The following is a 25,137-nucleotide window of genomic DNA, read 5'->3' as shown; positions in this document are numbered from 1 at the left end:
TGTTTTGCAACTTCTATGTGTGCTGCATTAAGCAGCACACATATAAGTTACAAAACGCCATTTAAAGATTGTTTATGTGCAGGAAGGGACACCTACCTGCATACAAACAATCACTCCCCTCAACGCAGGCAACCTTGTGCAAGGGGCCTGCATTGGCTCTAGGCAGCTAAATTTAGCACCAGCACAGGGGGAAACGCAGGGCTGCACCATATTCTTATAAATATGGTGCAGCCCTGCTTTTCTAAAGTGACGGAGCGTGTTGTTTGCCTTCTGGGCTTAACGACACGCTTCGCCACTTTCCCTGTAAATATGCCCCTATTTGTGCACCATATTTGGAGTTATGTGAACGAATAGCTTGTTTCAGAGTGTAAATTGCCATTTTCTATTACCAAAGCATGAATTTACACTCACCAAGTGATTTACACTCTTATTATCACGTCATTGTGGTTCAGTGTTACGTGTGAACAGCTCTGCTCAAGGGATCCTAGAAAAGGCTTTCCAGACCCAAGATGCCTTGCAAAGCAGGTCAATGTACACAAATGTTCAAGACAAACAATTGTAAGGCACAGTGCCACACATATCTTGTCAGATATTTGCTCCTCTCAAGTGGCAGAAATATATCTGTTTAATGATACCAATGGATCTGGAACAAATTACACATTTGGTGGGGGATTAGAGGATTGGGTTTCTACATGAGGAATATTTTCGCTGTGATGAAAAAATAATTTCAAACTTATTAAAGTAATTAGCATACGTAAATGTTCACCTATTACATTTTGTAGGTGCACAAATGTATTCAGTTAGGAGGAAAACACAATGTACTATTTTTAGGAAACTGCAATTGTTGCAAACTCCACAGAGTGCTCCTGATATGCTGTCACTATGTCTCGGAGTTGTGAATTCCTATATCTCTCATGATCATGTTGTTTTCATGCCCTACTTGTTTCCCTCCCTTTTGTTCCTGATTATTTGTGAAGCGCTCTGATGCCCTCTTGTGTCATGTTTGTGCTATATAAAACTCTCTATAGATAAAATTTATATTCTTCCCTTGGAAGCTATTCCTTAGGTGTTGGATGGGTGTTCCCACGCAACTCCCATGGTTTTTAGTGCATTCCCAGATTTACCAGAACTTGTAGACCTGGGAATGTGCCAGAAATATGTGCCTTCTCAGGTGAGGCATAACGAGAAGAAATACCTTTATTTCTCACTGTTACTGCCTCTTTCTATAAGTGCTGCATTCTGCATCCATGGTTCAAGGGTGCCTGCATTAGGGCTAGGCAGCCAAAAGGGTGCCAGCACAGAGGAAAAGGCAGGAATGTGCCATATAGCCTTAAATATGGCGCATTCTTGCCCTTTCCCTGTCACTCTGTGCAGCGCAGCAAGATGACTTGCTGAGCTGTGTTGCACTGCGTGACATTCTCGTAAATAGGACCCTAGTTTTAGCCACATTGTCAAGGGTTTTACCTTATTTTTTTTTTGGTCATGCATTATTATTTTTGTCTTCAGGGCCGGACTGGGAACCAAAACCGGCCCTGGCAAAGTGCTCAGCCGCCCCCCCGGGGGGTTGGGGGTGCCGCCGAGCTCTTTGCCAGGGCCGGTTTTCAGACGATTTTGTTACAGGGCCGATTTTGCAGCTATGCTGCAAAAATGGCCCTGTAACAAAAATGGCCCCCAGGGGCCCAAAACCAGCCCCCACCCGTGCGGCCTACCAGGGGATTGCCCGGTGCCCACTACGGCCAGTCCGGCCCTGTTTGTCTTTGTAGCATGCGATTGGCTATTTATAAATATACTCTCCAGCAATGTACCAAGCAAAAAAACAAAATGTACGACGAATACAAATAAGACAAAGGTTCGTGAGATCTTGATGTATAAGTGACAAGCGAGGGCTATTAGCAGCCTCATGGATTGATGTACACGGAAAAGTGGAGTCAACATAGCATGGCATTGCTGGATGACAGGAGCAAATAGCTCAGATTAGAAGCTGAAGAAATAAGATAAAAGCAGGGATAGGAAAGACACAAAATGTCCAATAAATTAAATAAGGCTTCAACAAGAAGGTGATGGACTAAACTGGACCTTGCTGAGAGTAAAAGAGATGAAGATTTAGAGAGACGGATAGGCGAGAGATGTTCATCATAATGCCTAAGGGCAATTTACTCTTCATCGGTATGGAAGAATGCAGCTTCATTTGCCACATTATTAACACTTTCCAAAATCTCTGGAGTTTTTTTACTTCCTTAACACCTTCCCTTTGCACTCGTTATTTCGTCTGTCTCTGTCTCATATTACTGCACAGGTCAATACAGGGGGATCACACACAATGCATGTCAATGTCCTATGCCTTTCTTAATGCATTACCTGTTGAAACTGCTAGCTGCCTCCTGACAGGCTCTTGTAACTCTCCCACCATGAGGCTCTGCAGCCCTGCTTTACTTACTCCCAGCATACAATCCCTAAACCCATCCGTTGGCTACTTGCAAACTCCCCCGTCTATTCAGTGGTTAAATTGTGAACAAAATTAGTGCCGGTCTCTCTTCAGGAGGCAGCTTGCACCAGCCCATTTCTCCTATAGGCGCTACCTAAAACAGAGCCAACTACTAACCGTGAAGGTGTGGAGAGGATGTGATGTAATGGCTAGAGCTGCCGACTTCAGCGTTAGGCATCCAGGTTTAAGTCTCAGCATCGGCTCAACATCCTGTGATTCTGGCCAAATCTCTTAATATCCTGTGTCAACCTTAAATGAATGCGTCCTCAACTGGTGCTCATAAAAAGGACCAGTGTTGATGATTAAGTGCTGGTGCTGGGCACCGGAACCCACATGCTCAAATTAAGCACTGCGTCTGCTGAAACTGCACTTGCCCCTACTTTGTTCGCATTTCTGAGCCTGCTTACATCATTCCAAAAGGTGATATCCTTACACATTTCATTTTCTCTCGCCAATTTTTTATTGTACACCCAGGACTGTGACGTGTTTCATATACTCTGCATAAAGCACTTCAACAAAATCCTGCTTTAAGTCTGGTCTGTACAAAAATCTAATAATAAATGAAGGTGTTTTTATAAGTATTGCCCTTGTGGTTGGCCAGGTATCTACAGGACAGCAGCAATTCTGTTGCATGCTGAGGACGTTTGTCAAATCCCTCCTAATGCTCGCGGCCTCCTAAAACACTCAGAAGGTCGCTCAAATACAGGAATGGGCACTGCTTCCTGATTTTTGGACGATATTATGGTAAAATGTTTCCTTTTCCAGAAAGAAGACGCTCAGCCTTGTGGGTTTCCCAGGGTTGTCTTATTTCCAGGCCCTGAGCTCTTGTCTCCTTGCATGCTGCTCACTTCAGACTCACACAAGACACTGCACTCCAATGATGGTTGTCAAGTACATTGACCTAGAAGGAGGTATCACATTATCCAAGTGCTGCAAGCACAAAGGGGCTTGTTTATGAGAGCCCTGTGTCATTTTTGCACCATGTAAACTGGTAAATTAATGACGCAGATTTAAAAAGCCTGCAAAGCCAGCCTGCGTGGCTTTGAGTGGCCTCATAAATCAGGTGTAAGGCGACGGAGCATAAATCGCTGCATCATCCTAATCTGCGCCCATGAGCTATTCCATGGGCGTTGCTGTGGGTTTTCCCATGCAACACTCATGGAATTTGATGCTGCCCCAGATTTACAAAGTGACATAAGTCTTCGGAAGCATCAACATCCAAAAGCCTCCCAAGGTGTGGTATACCGAGCACAAATATATTTATGTCTCCTCTTTCCATGTATGCTGCACATATTTAAAGTAAACGACAGAACATCTGACAATAACATACAGAAAGCAACGTAATAACACATTTAAAGCATAACAGGGCACAAAGAAAAAAAAAGCGCAATAATGCAGCACTAAAATACAGAAGCATAAACAATGACAGAATGCTTCAAGACCACAATAAAAAAACGCACATAAAATATGCTCAAATGTTCTTGTCACACATTACTTCCTTCAGAATCCTGTTTCCAAAATACAGCAGTGAAAGGTGTTTGCACCAAACATTACTTAACTTACCACCAAATAGCGCCAGTCAAAAATATGTTGTGATCCAGCCCCAGGACATTGAAGGACACTTCTCACAAAATAATGGATGTTTGGAGAAATAGACTGTGCCCCTCTTCTCAGGAGCCTTGCATGTTTATCCCACTCACCAGGGCCTTCTCTCAGGATAGCCCGTCTAAAGGGCCAGCTCATCTTTTATCAGTTTTCATTCCACTGCCAAAACTGTGCCCCATCACACAGTAAGGTTAGAGGGGTGGAGGGTGAGGAATGAGGACTGTCAGAAATGTCTGTTCGCTTCAAACACATCCAGCGCATTTCCACAGGTTGCCCCCATCTGGCCACAATAAAACTTCGGCCATTAAAGAGGGCTGAATGGCTCTGCCCCTCATCTTCCTTTAAAATGAGGCCCCCTTGTTATCTCAGATGTACCAAGAGTGATGGTACCATCGTTGTAGCACAGTACTATATCAGAAAACAAATTACAAGAAGGGACCCACCTGTGTCTTTAAGAGACATAGTGCATAAGTCAAGATTGAGCATTGCTTTTAATATTCAGTACAGTACCCACAATAGCATTGAGTAATTGTAGATAAAGTAATGGTAACATGTTTTATCTCAAAACCTTTCAGGGGATGTGCTTTTTAGAGCAAAAATTAAAAGAAGGGGAGCAAACACTGGCAACATTCTTTGGGAAAGGACTTGGTGGAGATGATGTAACAACGGGAATGAGAGATCAGACTTCAGGATGTCACCATCTTCCTCTTTATAAAGGAGATTACGCTCAGTGTTGTTTTGTGACAGTAAAAATATATTTTTTAACTTGTCAATATAGAACAAATACAAACATTCATCTTTGTTGCCACAAAACTGCGCTGGTCACCAAGAAAAGAAACAGAGAAAAATAGAACATTGTAAGGCTGTGATATTCGGTGTTAAATAGCATGTTGTTGCACATTAGTGCCAGCTTGGCAGTTTATATATTTAATAGGCAAAAGACAAAACAAAATAGCAGAGCTATATTGATCTGAGTCCATTGATGTACTTGTTTGTACACCCTAAATTACAGGGCCATCAACTGCAAAAATGTTCAGATCCAGAAAAACCAGCTGTGTCTTGCTCATTGTGTACGTACATTTCAGAAAAGGATCTTGTAGACTGAGCCAGGTAATGAAGTCAGTGGCCTCAGACTCATTTCCTTCCCAAATGAGTAGCACATCATCGATGTATCTCTTCCACATTAGTATAGGGTTGTTGTATGGGTTGATGTTGTTCAATATTTTATGCTTCTCAAGATGGTGTACATAGAGCCCTGCCACACCAGGGGCAAAGGTGCTGCCCATGCTGGTCCCGTGCTGCTGGCGGAATAGTGTCTCCTCGAAACGAAAGAAATTGATGGTCAACGCCAGTCTACAGCATTCCAGGACCACGTGTCTTGGTGTATGGTAAGGCCACTGGTGTTCAAAAAGGACCTCCTCTATGATGTCCAGGGTCTCTTTGTGGGGTTAACTTGTATAGAGGCTATCCACATCTAAGCCAATCAATATACTTGTGGTAGGGTCGAAGCGTAAATCCTGAAGGAGGCATAGTACTGCCTTGGTGTCTTGCAGGTAGGTGTTTGTTCCCTGTATAAGCGGAGAGTGGTTCCAGAATAGATCAGATTCCGGAGACTATTGGTCTTCTAGGTGGGTTTTCCAAAGACTTGTGTATCTTCGGTATTGTATAGAAATACAGGATCGTTGGATTGATACTTCACAAAAAATCTCCTTCTTTATTCGTTATCCAATCATGTACTGTAGACTCTTTTACCAAGTTGGCGATCTCGATGCGTAGGCGTTCTGTTGGGTCCTCTCTTACTCGATGATGTGCTACGTACCATTGAGTAAGTCGTATGTATTTAACTATTAGTGGACGCACATTAGGTGTGGCACCTTGTATTTCACTTTCACACTATATTTCTCTAAATACCTGATTTATAGGTCACCTAGGAGTGGTACACACAGGGCTTTGGGGAGAGTTGAAACATGTTGACTTATACTAGGGACGCCTAACTCATCATGGTTATGTTGTTTTTCCCTAGTAGTTATCCCTGTTTTTAAATATACGAACTAGGAGCAAGAATAAAGTATTTCACCCACTAGTTAGGTATTTTTGACCCATTTTTCCCACGTCACATCACTGCACTACACATTTATTTCACATAAGTGCTCCTACGTAGCGGATTGAGAGGACCCCTATGATGAAGCATGTCACCAATGGGAAACTCTGGTGACTGAGGGGACTATAGAAAGAAATTCTTCTTTCTAACCAGTAGACTCTTCTACTCCACTTCAGCAGGAGTCTCTTTTCTCCCATAGCTAGGTTCTAATTCCGGTATTCCATTTTTTTGTGTTCATTAATGAGGAAGGAGGGTGAACCTAGCTGAAACCTCTACCTCCCCCCCTTTTTGATTGTGGGCTTTCCTGTAATAAGACATGTATTTATTAGGGTTGGGCAATATATTCCACTCCGCTGGTGGAGTTGGCGGAGATTTGGCCAAATTCAGACAACCGCTTCATGGCAATTTTTTTTATCGGGTGAGATTCTCCAACAGTAAGTTGGTGAATACAAGCAAGATCTGGCATCCTCTAGCAAAATTTCGGTCACTAGGAGAGCACCCGGCAAGATTTCTCCAATGTAGTGGTCGCAGCAGTTCACCACCATTCACGGTCAGAAAGCTGCACTCAAGTAGAAAATCCATCAGAGCGGTAGCAAAATCAACTTGAGAAGTTGTGCCTGCTGGTGTACAATGTGGTGACATTTGTGCTGATTTTTTTCAGCGCAGAACGAGCTCCAAGTGTTGAGTCACAACGCGAGCAGATCAACGTCCCCATTTCTGCCTATTTGTGGAATTCCATGCAGTTCTGCGCGTTCCACCCAGGTCTAGTATTTAATCCTCTGGCCTGATACAAAAGACAACCTTGTGCAAAATGCCATAAAAGGTAAAACCTGGAACAGCAAAAAAACAGGTCAAACATGTTTCAGTATTTTATTTTAAATGTATTTTGAAGAGCGCTTGCATGTTTGGCTTTTTTGGCGCCGTGGAGTAAGACAACCAACTTAGCAATATTGAGACTTAAAATGGCAAGATGATTATTGGCTGAGCAGAGAAGGTTTTGAACTTTTGCGAAATCTTGAAAAACACAATTCTGTGAAAAATGTCACAGGATCACAACTCCACGTGATAACTGGAGTGACAGAAATTACTGTGGAGATTTTTTAGAGTTTTTTGGAAGCTGGACATCAGCAAAATATTGTTGGAAGTATCATCCACCCCATTAAGAGAGCATCGGAGTCAATAGCACTTTAAATCCGGTGGGTGGAACATCTGACACTTTTTGTGGTGGTCCGGCTTTACGAAACTCTAACTGACCCCCTCTGTTTCCAAGATACCCATTCCATTTTAGGGATTTCTCAACATGCTAGATTGGGTGAATGCCAAGATCATGCCAGTCAGTGTCATTTAAACCACCTGGATGCAACAAAGCCTGGGCAGATTTATAAACACCCGTATAAGTAAATATTATGATTTGCAAGAGCAAGCTGAACAAGCACCTGGTGCCTGGTGCATTTGCAAAACAAGGTGAGAGATAACAAACATGGAGCAAATGGTAGCCACATGTACAGCATACAAGAGCTTTCATTGGCCTATTCAATTAACCCGTGCTGTTGTTCGGTCTCATGTGAAATTGCAGGGAGGCAAGATTCTTACAAAAACCTTATGAATTATTATCATTTATATGGCTATAATGCAAGATTATATACAAATGAACGTTGTAGTCAGCCACATCGACAAGCATCAAGACACATTCATTGAAGTTGCATTCACTCAGGACCCAGTAAAAGTCTAACACCTAGAACACAAGAACGAGGCATGAAGCTATTCAAAGTTGCAAACAAGACCAGTGCTTAATTTGAGCTGGTGGTTCCAGTGTTTGCAGGTGTGGCTTACTGGTATTCATTCTTGGGAACTGGCACTCATTTTTGCTCATCACATTTTCATCCAGACCAAGAAATTAAAAAACACAAAAAGGGAAAGAAAGAGGAATAGAATGATGAAAAAATACAAAGAGTAAATAACAAAGTATTCCTTGTAAATCTGGGGCAGTGTCAAAAAGCAATGGGTGTTGATGGGGGGCGTGGCTAGCAGCCAAGCATGGCGGCCGCATAGCTGAGGAGCTCCGGACCTGTGCCGTCATTATCCTGACAAATGCCCGCCGGGGATCGTAGGGCAGCCTCCTCTGTGGTCCCAAACGGTGGCGGAGGTACCTGGGGAGTCCCGGTGCGTCTGGCGCTGAGATCGGACGGCGACCGGCGGTGGACGAGCCCCTGCAGGACGGGCGGAGACAAAGGTGGCAGCAGTGTGGAAGCTGCGGTGAGGAGACGGCCTACGCGAGACAGGGCTGCAACGTTGCGCTTCACGCGGCGCGCGACTGGGAAGACGCGGCAGCCGCTATTGTGCAAGGAATATTGCAGGATGGTCGGAGGGCGCGGGGGCGATGGCCGTGGCGGCGATAGGTCCGCCGGTTGCCGGATGACTGGGAGAAGCGGCAACTATAGACCCCGGCCGGGTGCGGCCGGCGGCCCATACAGACCCGAGACGCCATGAACTGAAGCCCGGCCGGAGGGGGAGGAGACGGGCCTCGGCGTTGGCCGAGCGAGACAACGGAGCTCTGGCACATCAAGGAAGACGTTAGGAGCGGCGGCGCAGCTGAAAAAGATGTGAGTGGCAATAAATCACTGGAGGTGCAGAAATTGATGGCAGGCCGGGGAAATTACGAGCAGACTGGTTGAATGTAGCGGCAGATGCGTGCAACGCCTGGTGCGATTCCGGCCCATGAGCTACAACTGTCGCGGAAGGGGGGCAGTGCATGGGCCGTGTGAGGACCATTTAGCACCGAATGGAAGAGGTCGCAGGGCAAGAGGCCCACTGCATGATCTGGATGACAACTCCTCCCCTGGCGGCCACGGTGTAGGCCGGGAGAAGCGGCCGGGCTGGGGGTTGGAGCGGGCTGCTGCGGAGAAGGCAGAGGCAGACACCGCCATAGGAGGTGCCAGGGTATGGTTTGAGGAAGCGGAGGCACGGAACCAAGGCGAAAGCAGGGAGGAAACAGCAGACTTATCGGATAAGGTGACGCGAGGAAGGGCGCCACGCAGCGGGCAGCAATCACCCAAGCTGTATATTTCTGTCCTGGCCTGCAAGATGGGGCGAAAGGGAGTATGCCAACAAGACCAGGGCAGGCAAGACTGTGTCCCAGACACGGCGTACCCCGCCAGAGGCAAGTCCGGACTCGAAGGTGCGACATCGGCGACGACGTCCGGCCCAGTGGATAAACTAGATCTTATCCTGCAAGAGGTGCGCGATTCCAGGAAGGCACTAGAACTACAAATTGGGACACTGTCGGCTGGCCTTGGGTTGCTTCGAGCAGACCACACCAAATTGGCAGATAAGGTGAAGACAAACGCAGCGGCGCTGGAGGAAGTTGTTCCGCGGCAGGCCCAGAATGAAACCAAGGTTACACGATTGCAGGAACAAGTGAATGCCCTGTTGGACCGAGTAGAGGACGCAGAAGGAAGGGCTCGAAGGAACAATATACGAGTCATTGGCCTGCCGGAAAAAAGCGAAGGGAGTGACGCGACAACATATATGGAACAATGGTTCCGGGATCATGTAACCAACGAAGGGCTGTCTACGCAATGCTGCATAGAGCGCACGCACAGGATACCAACGGGGCGCCCAAAACCGGGTGCAGCACCTAGGCCACTCATAGTAAAATTGCTGAATTTCCGAGATAGGGACCTCTTACTGCAAAAAGCCCACGAATTAACCCCGATAACCTTCGAAAATAGGAAGATCTCGTTATACCCGGATTACACGATGCTGGTACAGAGACAGCGCTCCTCCTTCTTGGCGGTCAAGAAACAACTGAGAGGCATGGGCCTGAAATATGCACTGCTTTTCCCGACGCAACTAAAGATTATATACGAACAAAAAGCTTATTTTTTTGAAAGCCCAGGGGACGCAGAAGACTGGTTGGAAGTGATGGAACTGAAGACGTTTACACCGGCGGACCCACAAACATCGGCAAAGAACAGGAAAAGCGGGATGATATCACCTGGGAAAAGGAGAAGAAAAGACAGAGCACCAGCGAGGCAGTACATTACAAAGCAGCAAATAGAACAGACCAAGGCTGGTGCACTGGTGGCGGCGGCCGCTCTCATGAACAGCTCGGAGGAGACGACTTGACCATCTTCGGAGGAAGAAGTCACACACGAATCGGACTCTGAGAGCTGTGTTGCGCTGTTCCCCTCCGCGACCCCGCAAGTCATCAAAGACTTATATGGCTGATTGTATTCGCAAGTATAATTCTCCTTGTAATAAGTAAATGTAAAGAGATCTTTTGTAATGGGCTGGCGAAACTGGTGGGTCGACCCTCAATACTTTAAGTTTAACTGGCACAGGCCTGTAGCAAGCTCCACAATATCGTAGCGTGATAATAAGTCACATGTGGAGCGCTAGCAATGTCCCCCAAATGGCAACGAGGGGGACCAATGAGGTTTCTTTTTTGTTTCAGTTAAGTTGTATGGTCCGGTATAGTTGGACGACCAGACCGAGTACTGGGTTGTTAGGGGTAGGGGACGGTCTCATGACATCGGGAACACTGACTGGGCGGTGGCACTTGGCGGATGCATTGATTCTCCCACAGACACCAAAAAATAAAAATGGCAACGCAAGGTAAATACATCATAATAACGTAGAACATACGGGGCATGGGGACAGTGCAGAAAAGGCATAGAATACACGCACAGCTGCAATGCCGCAAATCACAGATAGTGTATCTTCAAGAATCGCACATGACAGACAGCAAAGCGGCAAAGTTGCGTAAAAAATGGAGGGGACAGATCTTCTCCACTTCCTACTCCAGCTATGCCAGGGGCGCTACAATATGGGTGAGACATGGAATACCATTCCAGGCAATGGAGCAGAGAATGGACAAGTTTGGTAGGTACATTTTTGTAAAAGGCAGGTTAGACGGTCAGCCTGCGGTGCTTGGTACAATATATGCTCCGAATACGTCGCAAGACAAATATTGGGAAGTGGTAAGTGGGGCGCTGGTGGGTTGGGAATCGCATCCCTGGATACTGGGAGGGGACTGCAATGCGGTGATGGATGTAACACTGGATAAGACACACCCGCCGCTACATGGGGCGGGGTGCTAAGACAAACTGAAGCACTAAACAGGTGGGCAAAAGGGTGGGAACTATGTGACGTATGGAGACTGAGACACCCAATACACAGGGAATACTCTTATTACTCTGCAGTGCATGATCTGCATACAAGAATTGATAGGATGTACTGCTCCACCAGAATAGCAATGCAAACGTGTGATGCCACCTACTTACCAAAAACCTTCTCAGATCACAATCCTCTGGAGATAACAATAGCGTGGGGGAGGGTGCCTACACCGGTCCCCACATGGAGATTATGGCCGCAGATGCTGGAGGACCAGGTGTCCCGCAGTGACCTTTCTGGAACCATAGAACATTACTTTGCAATTAACAGGAACACGGCGTCAAGTAGACTAGTAGAATGGGATGCTTTTAAAGCAGTGATAAGGGGGAAAGCAATCAGCACGACAGTGGGGGTGCGGCAGAAAATACACAAAAAACTGAAAGAGATAGAAGAAGAACTGGGTACACTAGAGCAGGAAGCAGTCACACGTACTGACTGTAAGAGCCCGTTACAGGAAGCAAGGATACAACACGCAGAAACACTAGAGACATTGCGGGTAATCGATTATCAGGCATACACGAGGAAGGCCCATGCGGAAGCGGATAGGTCAGGAGCACTGCTTGCCAAACTGCTCCCCCTACAACGATAATACACGAAATAGAGACGATAGGTGGAGGAAAGGTATATACGCAAGCAGACATTAACACAGCCTTTCGCAATTACTATGCTGCATTATATAGTACCACAGATCAGGATGTAGAGACCCGAACGGCAGACTTTCTTTCTGCACTGACGTACCCGAGACTCGTAGAGGAGGCGCAGAAAAGTCTCACCGGTCCTATTACGCAAACCGAGATCCGGACAGCTATAAAGGCTCTACCGCGAAATAAGACCCCTGGTATGGATGGGCTCCCAGTAGAATGTTACAGCATGTATGCGGACCTCATGGTCCCCCAGCTGGAAACGTTGTACAAAACTGTATGGAGGGAGGGAACTCTACCAACCACAACGGCGCAGGCATTGGTGGTATCACTGCCAAAGGCGGGGAGGGACCCGGCGGATATGGCAAATTACCGACCGCTGTCCCTACTAAACACGGAATATAAAATCCTAAGCAAGGTACTAGCTAATAGATTACTACCCTCTCTGCCGCAGCTCATACACATAGATCAGACTGGGTTCTTACCTTCACGTAGCACATCCTTGAACATCAGAAAATTACACCACCTGATGTCAGAAGCCCCAAGTCAATACCCCCATGCGGGTTGCCTCTCACTGGACTTAACACAAGCCTTTGACTCTATAAACTGGGAATATATGTTCCAAGCTCTGGGGAAATTCGGGATACCGGAGGGCTACATAGCGTGGCTGCGTTTACTGTACAAAAACCCGGTGGCCAGAGTACGCACGGGAAACCATATCTCTAGTGAATACACGATCCACAAAGGGACCAGACAGGGATGCCCTCTGTCGCCTTTGATATTTATATTAGCCTTGGAACCACTGGCCATAATGCTGAGGAAAGAATTTCTGACATGTGGAGTATCACTGGGACGCACTCAACACTTATTTTCAGCATACGCAGATGACATTCTCTTATATTTGCATTACTTAAGAATGCCCCTAACTGCAGTACACGATGCGTTCAGTCACTTTGCTAGGGTTTCAGGATTATCCATTAATATCAGAAAGTCACACGCCTTTTTTTTCACTGAACATGCAGGGATCAAGAGGGTGGCTTTTGGAAGCGAAGGAATAGAAATAGCCATGGATACCTTTCAATACCTAGGTATACAAGTATACAGGACACATGCGGACATGCTAGACGGTAACCTGCATAAGGCAATCTGCGCCCTGAGATCCAGTATAGGGTTTTGGACAACGCTGCCATTGTCAGTGATGGGAAGAGTGGCCCTTGCCAAAATGGTAGTCCTACCGAGACTTTTATACTACTTTACTAATCTACCATTAATGGTACCGCATGCCATGTTCAACATACTAAACACGATGCTGATTGAACTAATCTGGGGTAATGGCAGACGCCGCATCAGCCTTAAAAAGCTACAAGTAGGTACACGTATGGGGGGACTGGGAGTCCCTGATCTGCGTGCATACTATTATGCATGTCAATTGCAGTGGCTGTCTTATTTGACGGCGGGCCGCAACCTGCAGGAAATAGGGTACACAGAGGCAGATACAGAGAATGGTAAACTGCATGCATTGATGCTGCCGGATGGCGGACCCAAAAGGAATCTACCCCCGTTATCAGACACGGCACTTCGCTGCTGGAAAGCTGCGATACAATATACACAGTCACATAGGGTGTATGCAGGGAATATTCCCCTGCTGGGAATTCCCCTACTGAGGGGCACGCTTACGAAATGCGCAGTAATGCCGTGGCTGGATGCGGGGATCGCCACGATGGCGGATTTATTTGGGGATGGGACACTATTAGACCATGACACATTCGTTAACGAAACTGGGGCCCCGGAACAGTGGTATCTAATACACGCTGCACTGGTACAATACGTTAAGAGGCATCGGGCACCAAACAGGCAGGAACCTGCCACGAACGAGCTGGTCAAAATGGTGAATTATATGGGAAGGGGGCGGCACCTTATAAGATGGCTATACACGGGAATCAGAACACACACTGCGGCCCCTTTGGATACCCTGAAGATTACATGGGAAGGAGACATCGATAGGCCCCTCACGGACAAGGAATGGACAAGGGTACTAGAACATCCAAGGAAGGTATCACGGAACACGAAGTTTAAATTCATACAGACCATGGTACTGCACAGAGCCTATCTTACGCCGCATAGGCTGGACAAAATGTTCCCCCAGACGCAACACCATTGCCCGAGATGTTCATTGGAGAGCGTCGACCTACTTCACATGCTATGGGTTTGTCCCAGTATACGAGAGTACTGGGACACTATAAGGCATAGAATAGGGACCGCAATAGAGCGGGAAGTACAGAACACGGTAGAGGAGTGTATTTTAGGTCTACATACGCAAGTGCAAAAATACAAAGTACAATACAGACTGATGGATCTCGCACTTATATTAGTCATACGTGCCATTACAATGTGCTGGAAATCACGGAAACCTCCAGACGTATTGGCATGGCACTCGGAATTACTGCGCTGGGGCACTGCAGAGAGTACAGCACTGCATAGGGAAGAGCTCAAAGGACTACGGAAAGTACCAATAGCGTTAGAGTGTGATGCGCTATTAGAAGCGTTAAAGTCCACAGCGGCAGCTGAAAATAACCCATAGAAGGCATAGCATAACATGCAACAAGAACTGTGCCCTGAGGCCAATGTATATAAAGGAGGTATCAGGATATACGAACACGACCGGGCAGCAAGCTCAGATCGAAGTCCACACCCACATGATTGTAAGGAAAGGTATATAAGAGACCGGGGAGGGTGGGAGCAGGGGAGTTGTGTGTAATTCGTCTAATAGTATAGTACAATGTTAGTCATCAATGTTCACCTGTTTATTTATTGCTTAACTCATTGTTAGACAACTGCCCCAGCTGTATTGTGAGGTTGTTTATCCCTGGATTGTGGAAGAGAGCTGCAACGGATAAATATATACGGGACTGGGTATATTATACGTAACAGGTTATGCATATTGTAATGATGCACATGAAACTAAGAAATGCAATAACATATGTTTAAAAAAAAAAAGCAATGGGTGTTGCTAGGGTATGCCCACAGCAACACCGATGGCACAATCCTTTCATGCAGAAAACTGCATAAAAGGGTACGATATTTACAAGGAAGCGTTAAGCCACACAAAGTGGTTTAGAGCCGGCTTGTAAATATGGCATCTTATATGGCATCGTAAGTGATGGTACGGTAGCGCAATGCCCTTATAAATATGCCCTCCTCCTTCTTGGGAGTCTGCACCTCTGACATTCTATAGCACGGGCTATGAGCTACTAACCAGTTTTGCATCTAACACTTATTCTTATACAAATTAAGCCCTACACGAGACAGACACAGTACCAAACAGGACAAAATGCTACACCCCCATCTGAGTATTGCGGATCCAGGACCAGAATTTAAGAGAATGTTGCATGCAGCTTGACACAATGTGCAGGTCAAGGTTGGCTTGTGTTGACAGCTGTAACTTACACATACAACATGCTTAAAATACCTGCTTCAAGCATGAGTACTCATCTAGTTGTCCACTGAAAGATGAAAGGCTGGTTCAGCCCTGCTAGTATTCACTGGTTTGGCATTCAGGATATAATGTACACTCCAATAAATGTTTCACCCATCATACTTGCTAGCCTGCATGCAACTGAATTCGAGATACATAAATTACTCTTTCCTTCTTTCCATTTTGAGTGTCTGTATTAGCTGTCTGCATGCAGACTTGTTACAAATAGTTCCAATGCAAAATATATAGAAAGGGATGGGACTGCTCCCTGCTAGTGATTGGATTGTTTATTGTCTATCTCAGGTGCCTGCAATTGAGCCAATGACTTTCCTCCCTCTTCTAGTTTTTGCCTTACTCACGGGCTCTTCGTTCTCATGGTGGTCTGAATGGATGAGTTGTATCCCTACACTACAAATTTGAGTAGAGTATTTTGTAATTGACTTCAGTACTCCATAGAGTGCTTACTCTCCCACTCCTATTTCCTCTTCCTCCTTCTGCTCCTTTCACCCCCCCCACTGCTGCCTCAATCCTGTTCCCAACCTGAGTAAATTTTTAAACATTTTATTTCATTATTTTAGTGTTTTGTACACAGGTTTTTCACTGTTGTTATATATTAATTTACTGTGCAAACGTGGCTGTCTTCCATACTAGAATGGTACATTAATAATATACGCCATGTCTAACAACACATGTGCACATGCTTTATGAGGCACATATGCCAGCTTGGAATCGGTTTACTTTCATAGAAAACCCATAGCAAGATTGCTGTCTGCATGTGTATGCATCTTGATGCCTGCTTCCGCATATGATTGGCAAAAAGCCTTGGAAAATCCAATAGACAGGTGGTTTATAGCTGAGACCTATTTGCTTTGCCAATGCTGGTTTCTCTTTTGGCAGCAGGGTTTTCTACCAGGAAGAAAGATGGTATGGAGGATTTTGTATAAACAATTCCATGAATTCCTGCTGGTGACACTGAATCATGTAGTGCTTGTTGTGCCATATTTTTCCCCAAATTATAAAACCATTGCAAAACATCAATATTTCTTTCCCCATCTGTTTTCCAGGTTCCTTTATCAGTTTGTAGTAAAAGCTGTGCTCCAGGATACAGAAAATCATCAATAGAAGGACGTCCTCATTGCTGTTTCATCTGTGTGCCCTGTCCTGATGGAAGCATCACCAACCAAACAGGTGGAATTAGATACTTTTCCACATTAGGAAAATAAAGAATGGGACTGCTATAAAAGAGCCATTTGCAGGCCTGGGCATAGTTCGCGGAGTTTTGCTACGTGAAGTGGTGGAGTGCAGTGCGAACTGCAGTTTGTGCTGGTATTCCTGCCGCTCGGGTAGAAATTCAACCCGAGCAGCAGCTCGCGCTCGCAAACCTACCGTTCACGGTCACGAAGTTACCGTTCGCGATCGCGAGCGGGGAAAAGACTCCACTGCACATCGCGAAGCGGAGTTTTCTGCACTCTGCGAGCTCCGCGGAGTGCAAAATGCAGAAAACTCCGCAAACTCCATGAACGGAGCGAAGTTTCCCGCCCAGACCTAGCCATTTGTAAAGTCACAGAATCTAATGCATCTAGCCTCAGCGCTCAACAACATAATCCCACTGGATCTTTAATGAAACAGATAAGCCTAAGGAGGTACTTAATTTTAGAGCAGTCCTTATAAATCAGCAGGCTTTAACCAGCACCCCCAGTTGGGCAATCCAAGTGTCTCGCAGTTGAATTAGATTTTTCAATGAAGCCAGCTCTTATCTCTAATCCTCTTAAATGTAAGGCATTCACACAACAACATGGTATACAGAAGTGTTCTGGGCTCGTATTATCTATTGTGTACTGGGGGTGCAACGGGTCTGTGCACCCACTTTTAGAGCCAGCAGGGCATAATGGTATTACAGAAGGGGCCTCAGACACTTGTGCATTCCCATCTGTTATACAGAAAGCACCTACCCACATGTTGCACCAGCTCTATCATGAGAAGGTGTTCCCTCATTTGCATGGGGGCGTGGCTCCATGCAAATGAGAGAATCACTGTGCCATATTACCGACATGGATGCAGAGCCAAACATGCCTTAAAGAGATGCACTGAAAGTGCACCACAAAAAGTGGTGCACTTTCAGTGCTCCTCTTAAAGGCAGCCCTCTCGGGAGGCGGGGGAACTGAGTCCCATGGACCCTCGAGAAATCCCCATGCAGACAGGTGCAGTTACTCACTGCACCCCTCTGCATAGTGATCTCTAATCCCTCTAATAAGTGCAGGCAGACTGCCACCTGCACAATGAAACATGGGGCATCTACTCCATATTTCACGTGAATGTGCAGCGCGAGTTCGCAGCTGCCCCCAGGGCAGCACTTGAATCTAATATGTCTCACTTTCCTTGTTTGTATTCGGCGAAAACAAGGAAAGTGGCCGTATTCATAAAATGACCCCAAATGTTCTCTTCTGGAATTGCCCTTAGCTGAAGCCTTCTCTCTGCTTTGACCCTCAAAGACAATTATTACATGAATTTCTTAACCCATAGGCCTGCACCTCCTAGAAGGCACCTCTGACTTTAGAGGCTCATATTCTCATCAGCATGCAAGTTTCCGACTGATTGCCATGATCACTGGGCATAGCTTACAACACAATCAGAAAGTGTCTACATTTAAATAGCATATTATCAAACACTCTTTCACCCCTTTTACTACTTTTCATCTATAAATCAAAACCCATGTGGAAAGGGTTTTAGCATTAAGTCTTACATACACAACCTCTAACAAGCTTGGAAACCCATTTACCCGAAGACCAGAATTACATTTCTTTCTTGGTTCAAAGTAACTTGTTTGTCTTTCTGGATACTAACAGGTCATTCTTTACTACTTAGTGCCTGGATACCCTTGCAGGTTATTATCCATTCTTTACAAGTCTACATAACATAACATGAGAAGCCATTCTTCCTCCTGGAAATCGGTAGAACAATTTTTGTCCTTGGAGCATGTGTATCATTAGTCATAATTTAATGCCCATTAAATGAGGACATCTCATAAAACTTGCTCCTTTTTCAACGTTTCCATTTTTCATAACTACTTCTTATTTTATCCAAGACATGTGTCACCAGCTGCCTTGCATCTCAGGCAGTAAATCCCAATCCTAACATCATTTAATTAATGCTAGAACATCAGATCTCATATACTTCAGTGTTGCGCACTAGTTTATCCCTTCTCTTTGTCCATGATAAGATGAAAGGTAGTCATTCCTCTATTCACAAAATAATTACCTTCTCTTCACCTTATTCCATTATTATATTAAAAAGGAAAAATGTACTATTGGAAGGCAAAACGCATTGTGATTGTGAGCCTTTCAGTATAACATGAGAACTGTTCATCTAGATAGCTCGTTTGAATCTTTAGCTCCCAGTTGTTTATTTACAAATCATAGACTCTGATATGAAATTTTGTAATTTTATAATTGGGTTTAACAAATTCCTTTAGTACACTTTGGAAGCCTCACTTTATTTAATCAGAACTGTTTTCAGTTACCCTGCACTGTTCTTCTTAAGCTATTTCCTGAACTCTAATGATACTTTCATGCCTTTTTATAAAAACCCTTTTACTGTGGACATTACATTAGACAATAATATTAAAAAAGATAACTTGTTCAATACTTGTTACAAAAGAGTCTCCCCAAAAATCAACTCCAATATTGTCCTACTCACTAAATTGGACTACAGACCCATAAACAAACACTATCTCTCCACTATTTCTCTCATAGCCCAGCCACAAATGATAAAACAGGTTACAATGAGGTAAGAGAAGCTACTTCCCAGTACGAGATGAGACACATGAAACAATGATTGAAAATTGAGTATTAATCCCTTGAAATATAGATCTGCTAACTGAAAGAATGGACTAAGAGATGATGGAACCACTACTTATATGAGACGCACCATGACCCTGAGGCCATCCATAAGATGCCAAGGGTTACTTCTATGGAGGTAAGTGAGCAATATGGTGCACACTATGAGACAAAGAAGAAAAAAGAATCCCATGATTTGAATCTTCTGGTTTAAACTTTGAAGAAAAGGAAAAATGCCCAAAATGTTCTAGTAAGTTTACAGGCATGCATATTCGTGATTATAAAGATAATTTCAATATAATGCACACTTTCCACATGTCTTTTATTGCCTGGCTTTCAGAACAACTTTGAATATCATACTCAGCCACTGCCTTAAATGGCATTGCTAATGAATGACTTTAGTCACCAATGTTTGATCTGACTCATAAGGTTTTTAGATGGCATTTTTGCCATCAAAAGCACCCTGGAACAGTCTTCACCAAGAGGTATCCACAGCACTAGGCCAATAAGTATTGCCGCTTCGAGACAGGTGTTAAAAAGGAGAAATGTTTTCATTTCTCACAAGTATTCTAACGTTGCATTTGTGCTGAGCTGTAAAGTGCTGTAAACACTATTTTGGACAGAAAGTGTACTCGTCCAGTAAAAAACCTATGCTAGGCCATACGCACTATGATGCTTGATAGTGTTTATGGTGCAAGGCAGGCTTAAAGAGAGCATGAACAGAAGGAAAGAAATCTAACAACATATCATAGTATAGTGTTGGTCTGCCATAGCCCTTTCTCAATAATCACCACTACAACTTTGGTCCCACTATGGCACAATTCCACCAAGGCATTAAGGTGCATCTATTAAATTACTAACTTGTGTGCTTAAAGCACACTTATTGACATCTGAGTATACCCTCCCCATGTTCTTCCACCCTCTTGTAGCCCTGTTCCCTACACTTCAAGTGTACTTCGTCTGTCTTTCCTGCTATTTCTTATACCCACTCCTCAACTTTTCACTCTTTTTCTCTATTCCATCTGTCCAAGCCTATAGACTCTGTTCTACGTACCCTGCCCTCGCCTAACACTCCACACTCAACCTTTGCTTCCCTGTTTCCTGTTCTTCCATATCATTTTATTAATTTAACATATGTCAAAATACCTGCATTGTCCCCCAAGTTTTATAATTTCTGTAAAACAATGACCATACTTTCACTCTTGACATGCATGTCTCAAGATAGTCAGACTTAGAACGTAATCATTCTGCATCAGTATTGTCTCTTAGATGCTCATTCCTCTGTTTATATTCTGTAACCTATGTTTTTCTCAAAATGTACCTGTTTCTCTTTATGTTTTTTAAGTACTACCCTCAATTCTTAAAGCACCCATCACTTTCTTCATTTTGATATAAAATAAGAAAACTATTCTAAAGTGAGCCAAGTGAAGGAAAATAGACCAAATTGTAAAAGGAGACATCTAGAAGCTAACCAATAATGATCCAGCTCAAACACTTTGAACATTTGTCCAGAGAGGTGCACAATGACACACCCCATAATCTGAGATTTGCCAGGACTGTCCCCTGTCCTTGATCAAACACAAATGCCTCACTCTGGTGAGACTTGAGCTCATAAACCCATCTCTTAGATATTTTGGATATGGAGAGAAATGTAATTTCCTTGGCTGAGAAGGCAGGATATCTCCTGGAAGCCTCAATCCAAGTTTCATTTGTTGCACAGTAGAGGGCATATTGCAAACTGGTCTTCACTGCTTTAGCCACTCCCCTTGAAAGTCATCGGATGTGGAACAATGCTGGCTGCTGAGTCAGTGAGCAGTTGTCCATGATACTGTCTTGTAGCCCATAACCCCTCTGCCCATGTTAAGCTAAGGGCACACCCAGTAGAGCCCTTTTGACCCCTACATGGCACATTTGCTATGTTTTTGAAGCCTGGGAGGTCATTCATTTCCTGCCATGCTCCATACCAAGTTTACAATTCGGGATGGATCCATCTGAAAGAAAGACTAAAGTTCTAGCAAGTAGGCACATTGGTTTACTAGTGACAGACTCTTGCTGTTTGATCACTTCTTTTAAGAGCATGAGACATCCTTCTTCTCCTCTTCTGATGATTGCCATCATTTAGGATGGAAAAGTAACTTCTGGATATTCTCAGCAATGGTTCTCAAAATTCTGCCTACTCAAAGCATTCACTACATATGAGGCCTTGGAAAGTCTTGCTATCTTGGGTAAATTCACATGAGCTAGTATTGGTGATGTAACTGAAAGTGGCTCTGCAAGGTTTGGTAGTAGGGGTGGTAGCAGGAGTGTTGTAGGAGTAATATGGACCATGGGGAATATAAACAGTAAAAATGATTTCATTTGATATATTCTGATTTTTCTAACATCTCAATCTAAGGGGGTAAGGAGGAGTAACGTTGTATAGATACACATAAAAGGACATTGCAGCTGCTGCACTCTTTGTAAGGTTCCATGCTAGATTTTAAAATGTCAAGCTAACGCTTAAAAACAGTGGCTCCCAGAAGGAAGTTTAATCAAAGTATTTTGGAACCGTAAAATGTGTATGGTTTACGATGAATGTATGTCATAATATTGTGCTTCTTTATTATGGTATTTACAATATCAACATAATGCCATGGTATGTATAGATCTATGGAAGAATACATTCACTGTTGTAACCTAATCATCTCCTTATCTTGAATACATGATCCTAGACAGCACCTTGGACAGGATATATTTGAAAGGTGTTTTTAAAAAACCTCTACGGGTAGGTATATTACCTTTAGGTATGTGTGCTGCGGAAAATATTTTCAAATCTCTGCTGTTATCTACACTAGTTTTGGAAATGTGTTCCAGTTTTACTGATTCAGATCAACTGTTCTTTTTCTTCAGATTCCATCAACTGCGTGAAATGCCCGGATGACCACTGGTCAAATAATGAAAAAGACACTTGCATACCAAAGGAAATCGAGTTCCTATCATATGGAGAACCATTAGGATTCATCTTTTCTTTGCTCTCCTTATTTCTCTTCTTTAATGCCACTGCTATCTTTTGTATTTTCATAAGATATCGGCGCACCCCAGTGGTGCGAGCCAACAACCTCAAGCTCAGTTACATTCTTCTTGTTGCCCTCATGTTGTGCTTTCTCTGCTCTTTAGTTTTCATTGGCCAGCCAAGGAGGGCAAGCTGCATGTTTCGTCAGGTGATCTTCGGCATATCCTTCTCACTTGCAGTATCTTGTGTATTGGCCAAAACAATCACAGTGGTGATTGCCTTTAGGGCCACCCAGCCAAACAGCAACTTGAGAAGATGGATTGGCTCCAGGACATCCTACTCCATTGTGCTGACATGTTCATTTATAGAATTAGCAATTGGAGTGATCTGGCTGCTTACTTCACCTCCATTCCCAGACTTAATTAACAATGCCACCTACTGGAAGATTGGAGCTGAATGCAATGAGGGTTCCATCTTCATGTTCTATTGCATGTTGGCCTACTTGGGCTTCTTAGCATGCATAAGTTTTGGGGTTGCATTCCTGTCACGAAATTTGCCAGACAGCTTTAATGAAGCCAAGTTCATCACCTTCAGCATGATTGTATTTGTCAGTGTCTGGCTCTCTTTCATACCAGCCTATCTCAGCACAAAAGGAAAATACCTGGTAGTGGTAGAGATTTTTGCAATTTTGTCTTCTGGAGCTGGCCTTCTCTATTGTATCTTTGCCCCCAAGGTTTACATCATATTTCTGAGACCAGAGATGAACACAAGGGAATTTTTAGCTCGAAAATCAACAATGACGAGCAGAAGTGAATAACAATCCTACATACATGAAGATGAGTCAAGACCTGACAGATTGCTTTGGGTTTATTTTAAAATTGGTGGTAATAAGATCAAGAGGCCTCACAATCTGTATTTTCTCCACCTGTTTGTTTCTTACTCTCCTTCTACAATATATGGGCATGCTATGCCCCTTTTTAAAATCAAGTCAAAATTGTAACACGTTTATGGTATATCTTAATAATTATTAATGCCGCCCATGGAAGGGTAAATATGTGGGGTGAATTCTGTCCCAAAACAATATGATAAGCAACCTTCTGAAATGTCTAGTAATGTTGTTTTCTTAACAAAGTCAATTCTTGCGCAAACTAATATTTTCTATTTGGCCTTCTTAAGATATTAATTTTTGGGCAGTCAACATTAGTATTAACACCCTTTTGATTTGATATTCAAGATCTTCTTTGTCTTAACAAATTTCAAACAAATCTGTGTCATCACCTCCTGCACAGAGCTCTATCAATCTTATCTTTAAATAGTATGTCTATAGGTATGTTAAAATGTATGTACATATGTAAGTGTGTGTGCACTGACGTTTTCATATAATGCCGTTATACCCAAAGACTACTTGGTGCAATAGCAAAACAAACTGAGCGTTCCAGGAGATGACTAAAATACCTAAATCCAAATATTGAGACAGAAAACAAATTGTAAGGTCTTAGCAAAAAAACTAGTATTCACATTCACAAATGCATTTGTTTAACTATTTGATAGGTGTGCAAGCACCATAACTTAAATGTGAAACTTTATGGAGCAAGTAACAAAATGTAAATTTGCACCTGTAAATGATACTTTTTCAGGTAAGCTCAGAATCTGAGGTAGTTGCTAAATTGCTCCCGCAATTTGAAGAAGAAAACACTTATGAGGAATGGCAGTACCCTACAAGTTGGTGGGAATTTAGAGGGAGTGGTTACTTCATTGGAAATACAATATCTCTGTGGAGAAAGAAACACGTTTCAAGTTTTCATTGCAAATGCACTGATTCATTAATTGTCTTTATACTTTAGGAAATTAAATCATGTTACATTATTTAAATAATAATTGCTGATCCATGCAAGAGCTCCTGGGAATTGAATAAGTTCACTGCATCCCAGGAATACCCCAGGAATTCTTTGTGTATTCCAAAAAGTTGAAAATTTGGTCCATCTGTAGTAGTAAGCCTACAGGAGAAAATTACGTCTTTCTTCCTGAATGACCCTGATACTTTGATAATGACCTGAGGGTAGTAAGCTCCACAATGGCAGACCAAGAGCAGAGAAGGCTCATCCATCCTATCAATTGTTTCTTAAGTGTTTAATTCAAGCTACAATATGCTGATCTTGGAGAATAGATTGATTTTTTTTAATATAGCACCAACGTGTACTGTGGAAATTGAGGAAGTGAACCTTTGTAGACTTTGAAAGCAATACATAATAATTGGATTTAATTAACAACTAATGAAAGCGATGTGATTAACTTAGTTGAAAAGAGTACCTGAAATGTAACAATAAAATCAGTCTTTAATGGGGCCTGAACATATTTTGGAAACCACATAAAGAGTAATTTTCTATAATACTACAGTAAAGCATGCAACGCCATCCCTGCTTAATGTTTTGCCTTCAAAAATAGAAAAACTGTGATCCATTTCCAGCAAGACATGGTTATTGTCGGAACCCAATGTCAACGGTAATTTTATAGTTTGTTTTAAAAGCATGGTTCGGGGCTACAAGGTGATGGTCCCTTTCCCTAGGTCAAAATGAAGGCCATACAAGGACAATACTAGCCAGTCTCATCTTCTTCAGCTCATTATAAATGTTATAATGGCCATCAACAAGTCAAGTAATACCATGACATAGACTTTTTCATGATAGGAACCCATACGAAGATCGATAAGAGCTGACACTTTGAAGGATTTGTTTGAGTGTGTAGAACCGGAAAGATTTTTGAAAGGATGCTGATGGTAGCACACAATCCCTCTAAAGGATTCTCCTCTGCCAATGCTTTTGGCGGA

General features: G+C 43.6%; 1 protein-coding gene across 1 annotated transcript in view; it reads left to right on the top strand.

Moving 5' to 3' along the window:
* LOC146796885 (extracellular calcium-sensing receptor-like) overlaps positions 1 to 23,127 on the top strand; it is a 114,921-nt gene extending 91,794 nt beyond the window's left edge. The window contains exons 7-8 of the mRNA XM_085631418.1: positions 16,547 to 16,670; positions 22,208 to 23,127. Coding sequence (XP_085487544.1) covers positions 16,547 to 16,670; positions 22,208 to 23,127 — 1,044 coding nt within the window. The remainder of the gene's footprint in view (positions 1 to 16,546; positions 16,671 to 22,207) is intronic.
* The last annotated feature ends 2,010 nt before the right edge of the window (positions 23,128 to 25,137 follow it).

This window comes from Triturus cristatus, chromosome 10 (assembly GCF_964204655.1).
Source record: "Triturus cristatus chromosome 10, aTriCri1.1, whole genome shotgun sequence".
NCBI classification, from domain to species: Eukaryota; Metazoa; Chordata; class Amphibia; order Caudata; family Salamandridae; genus Triturus; species Triturus cristatus.
Note: the sequence above shows the minus strand (reverse complement) of the source record. Positions and strands in the feature narration are given on the sequence as shown.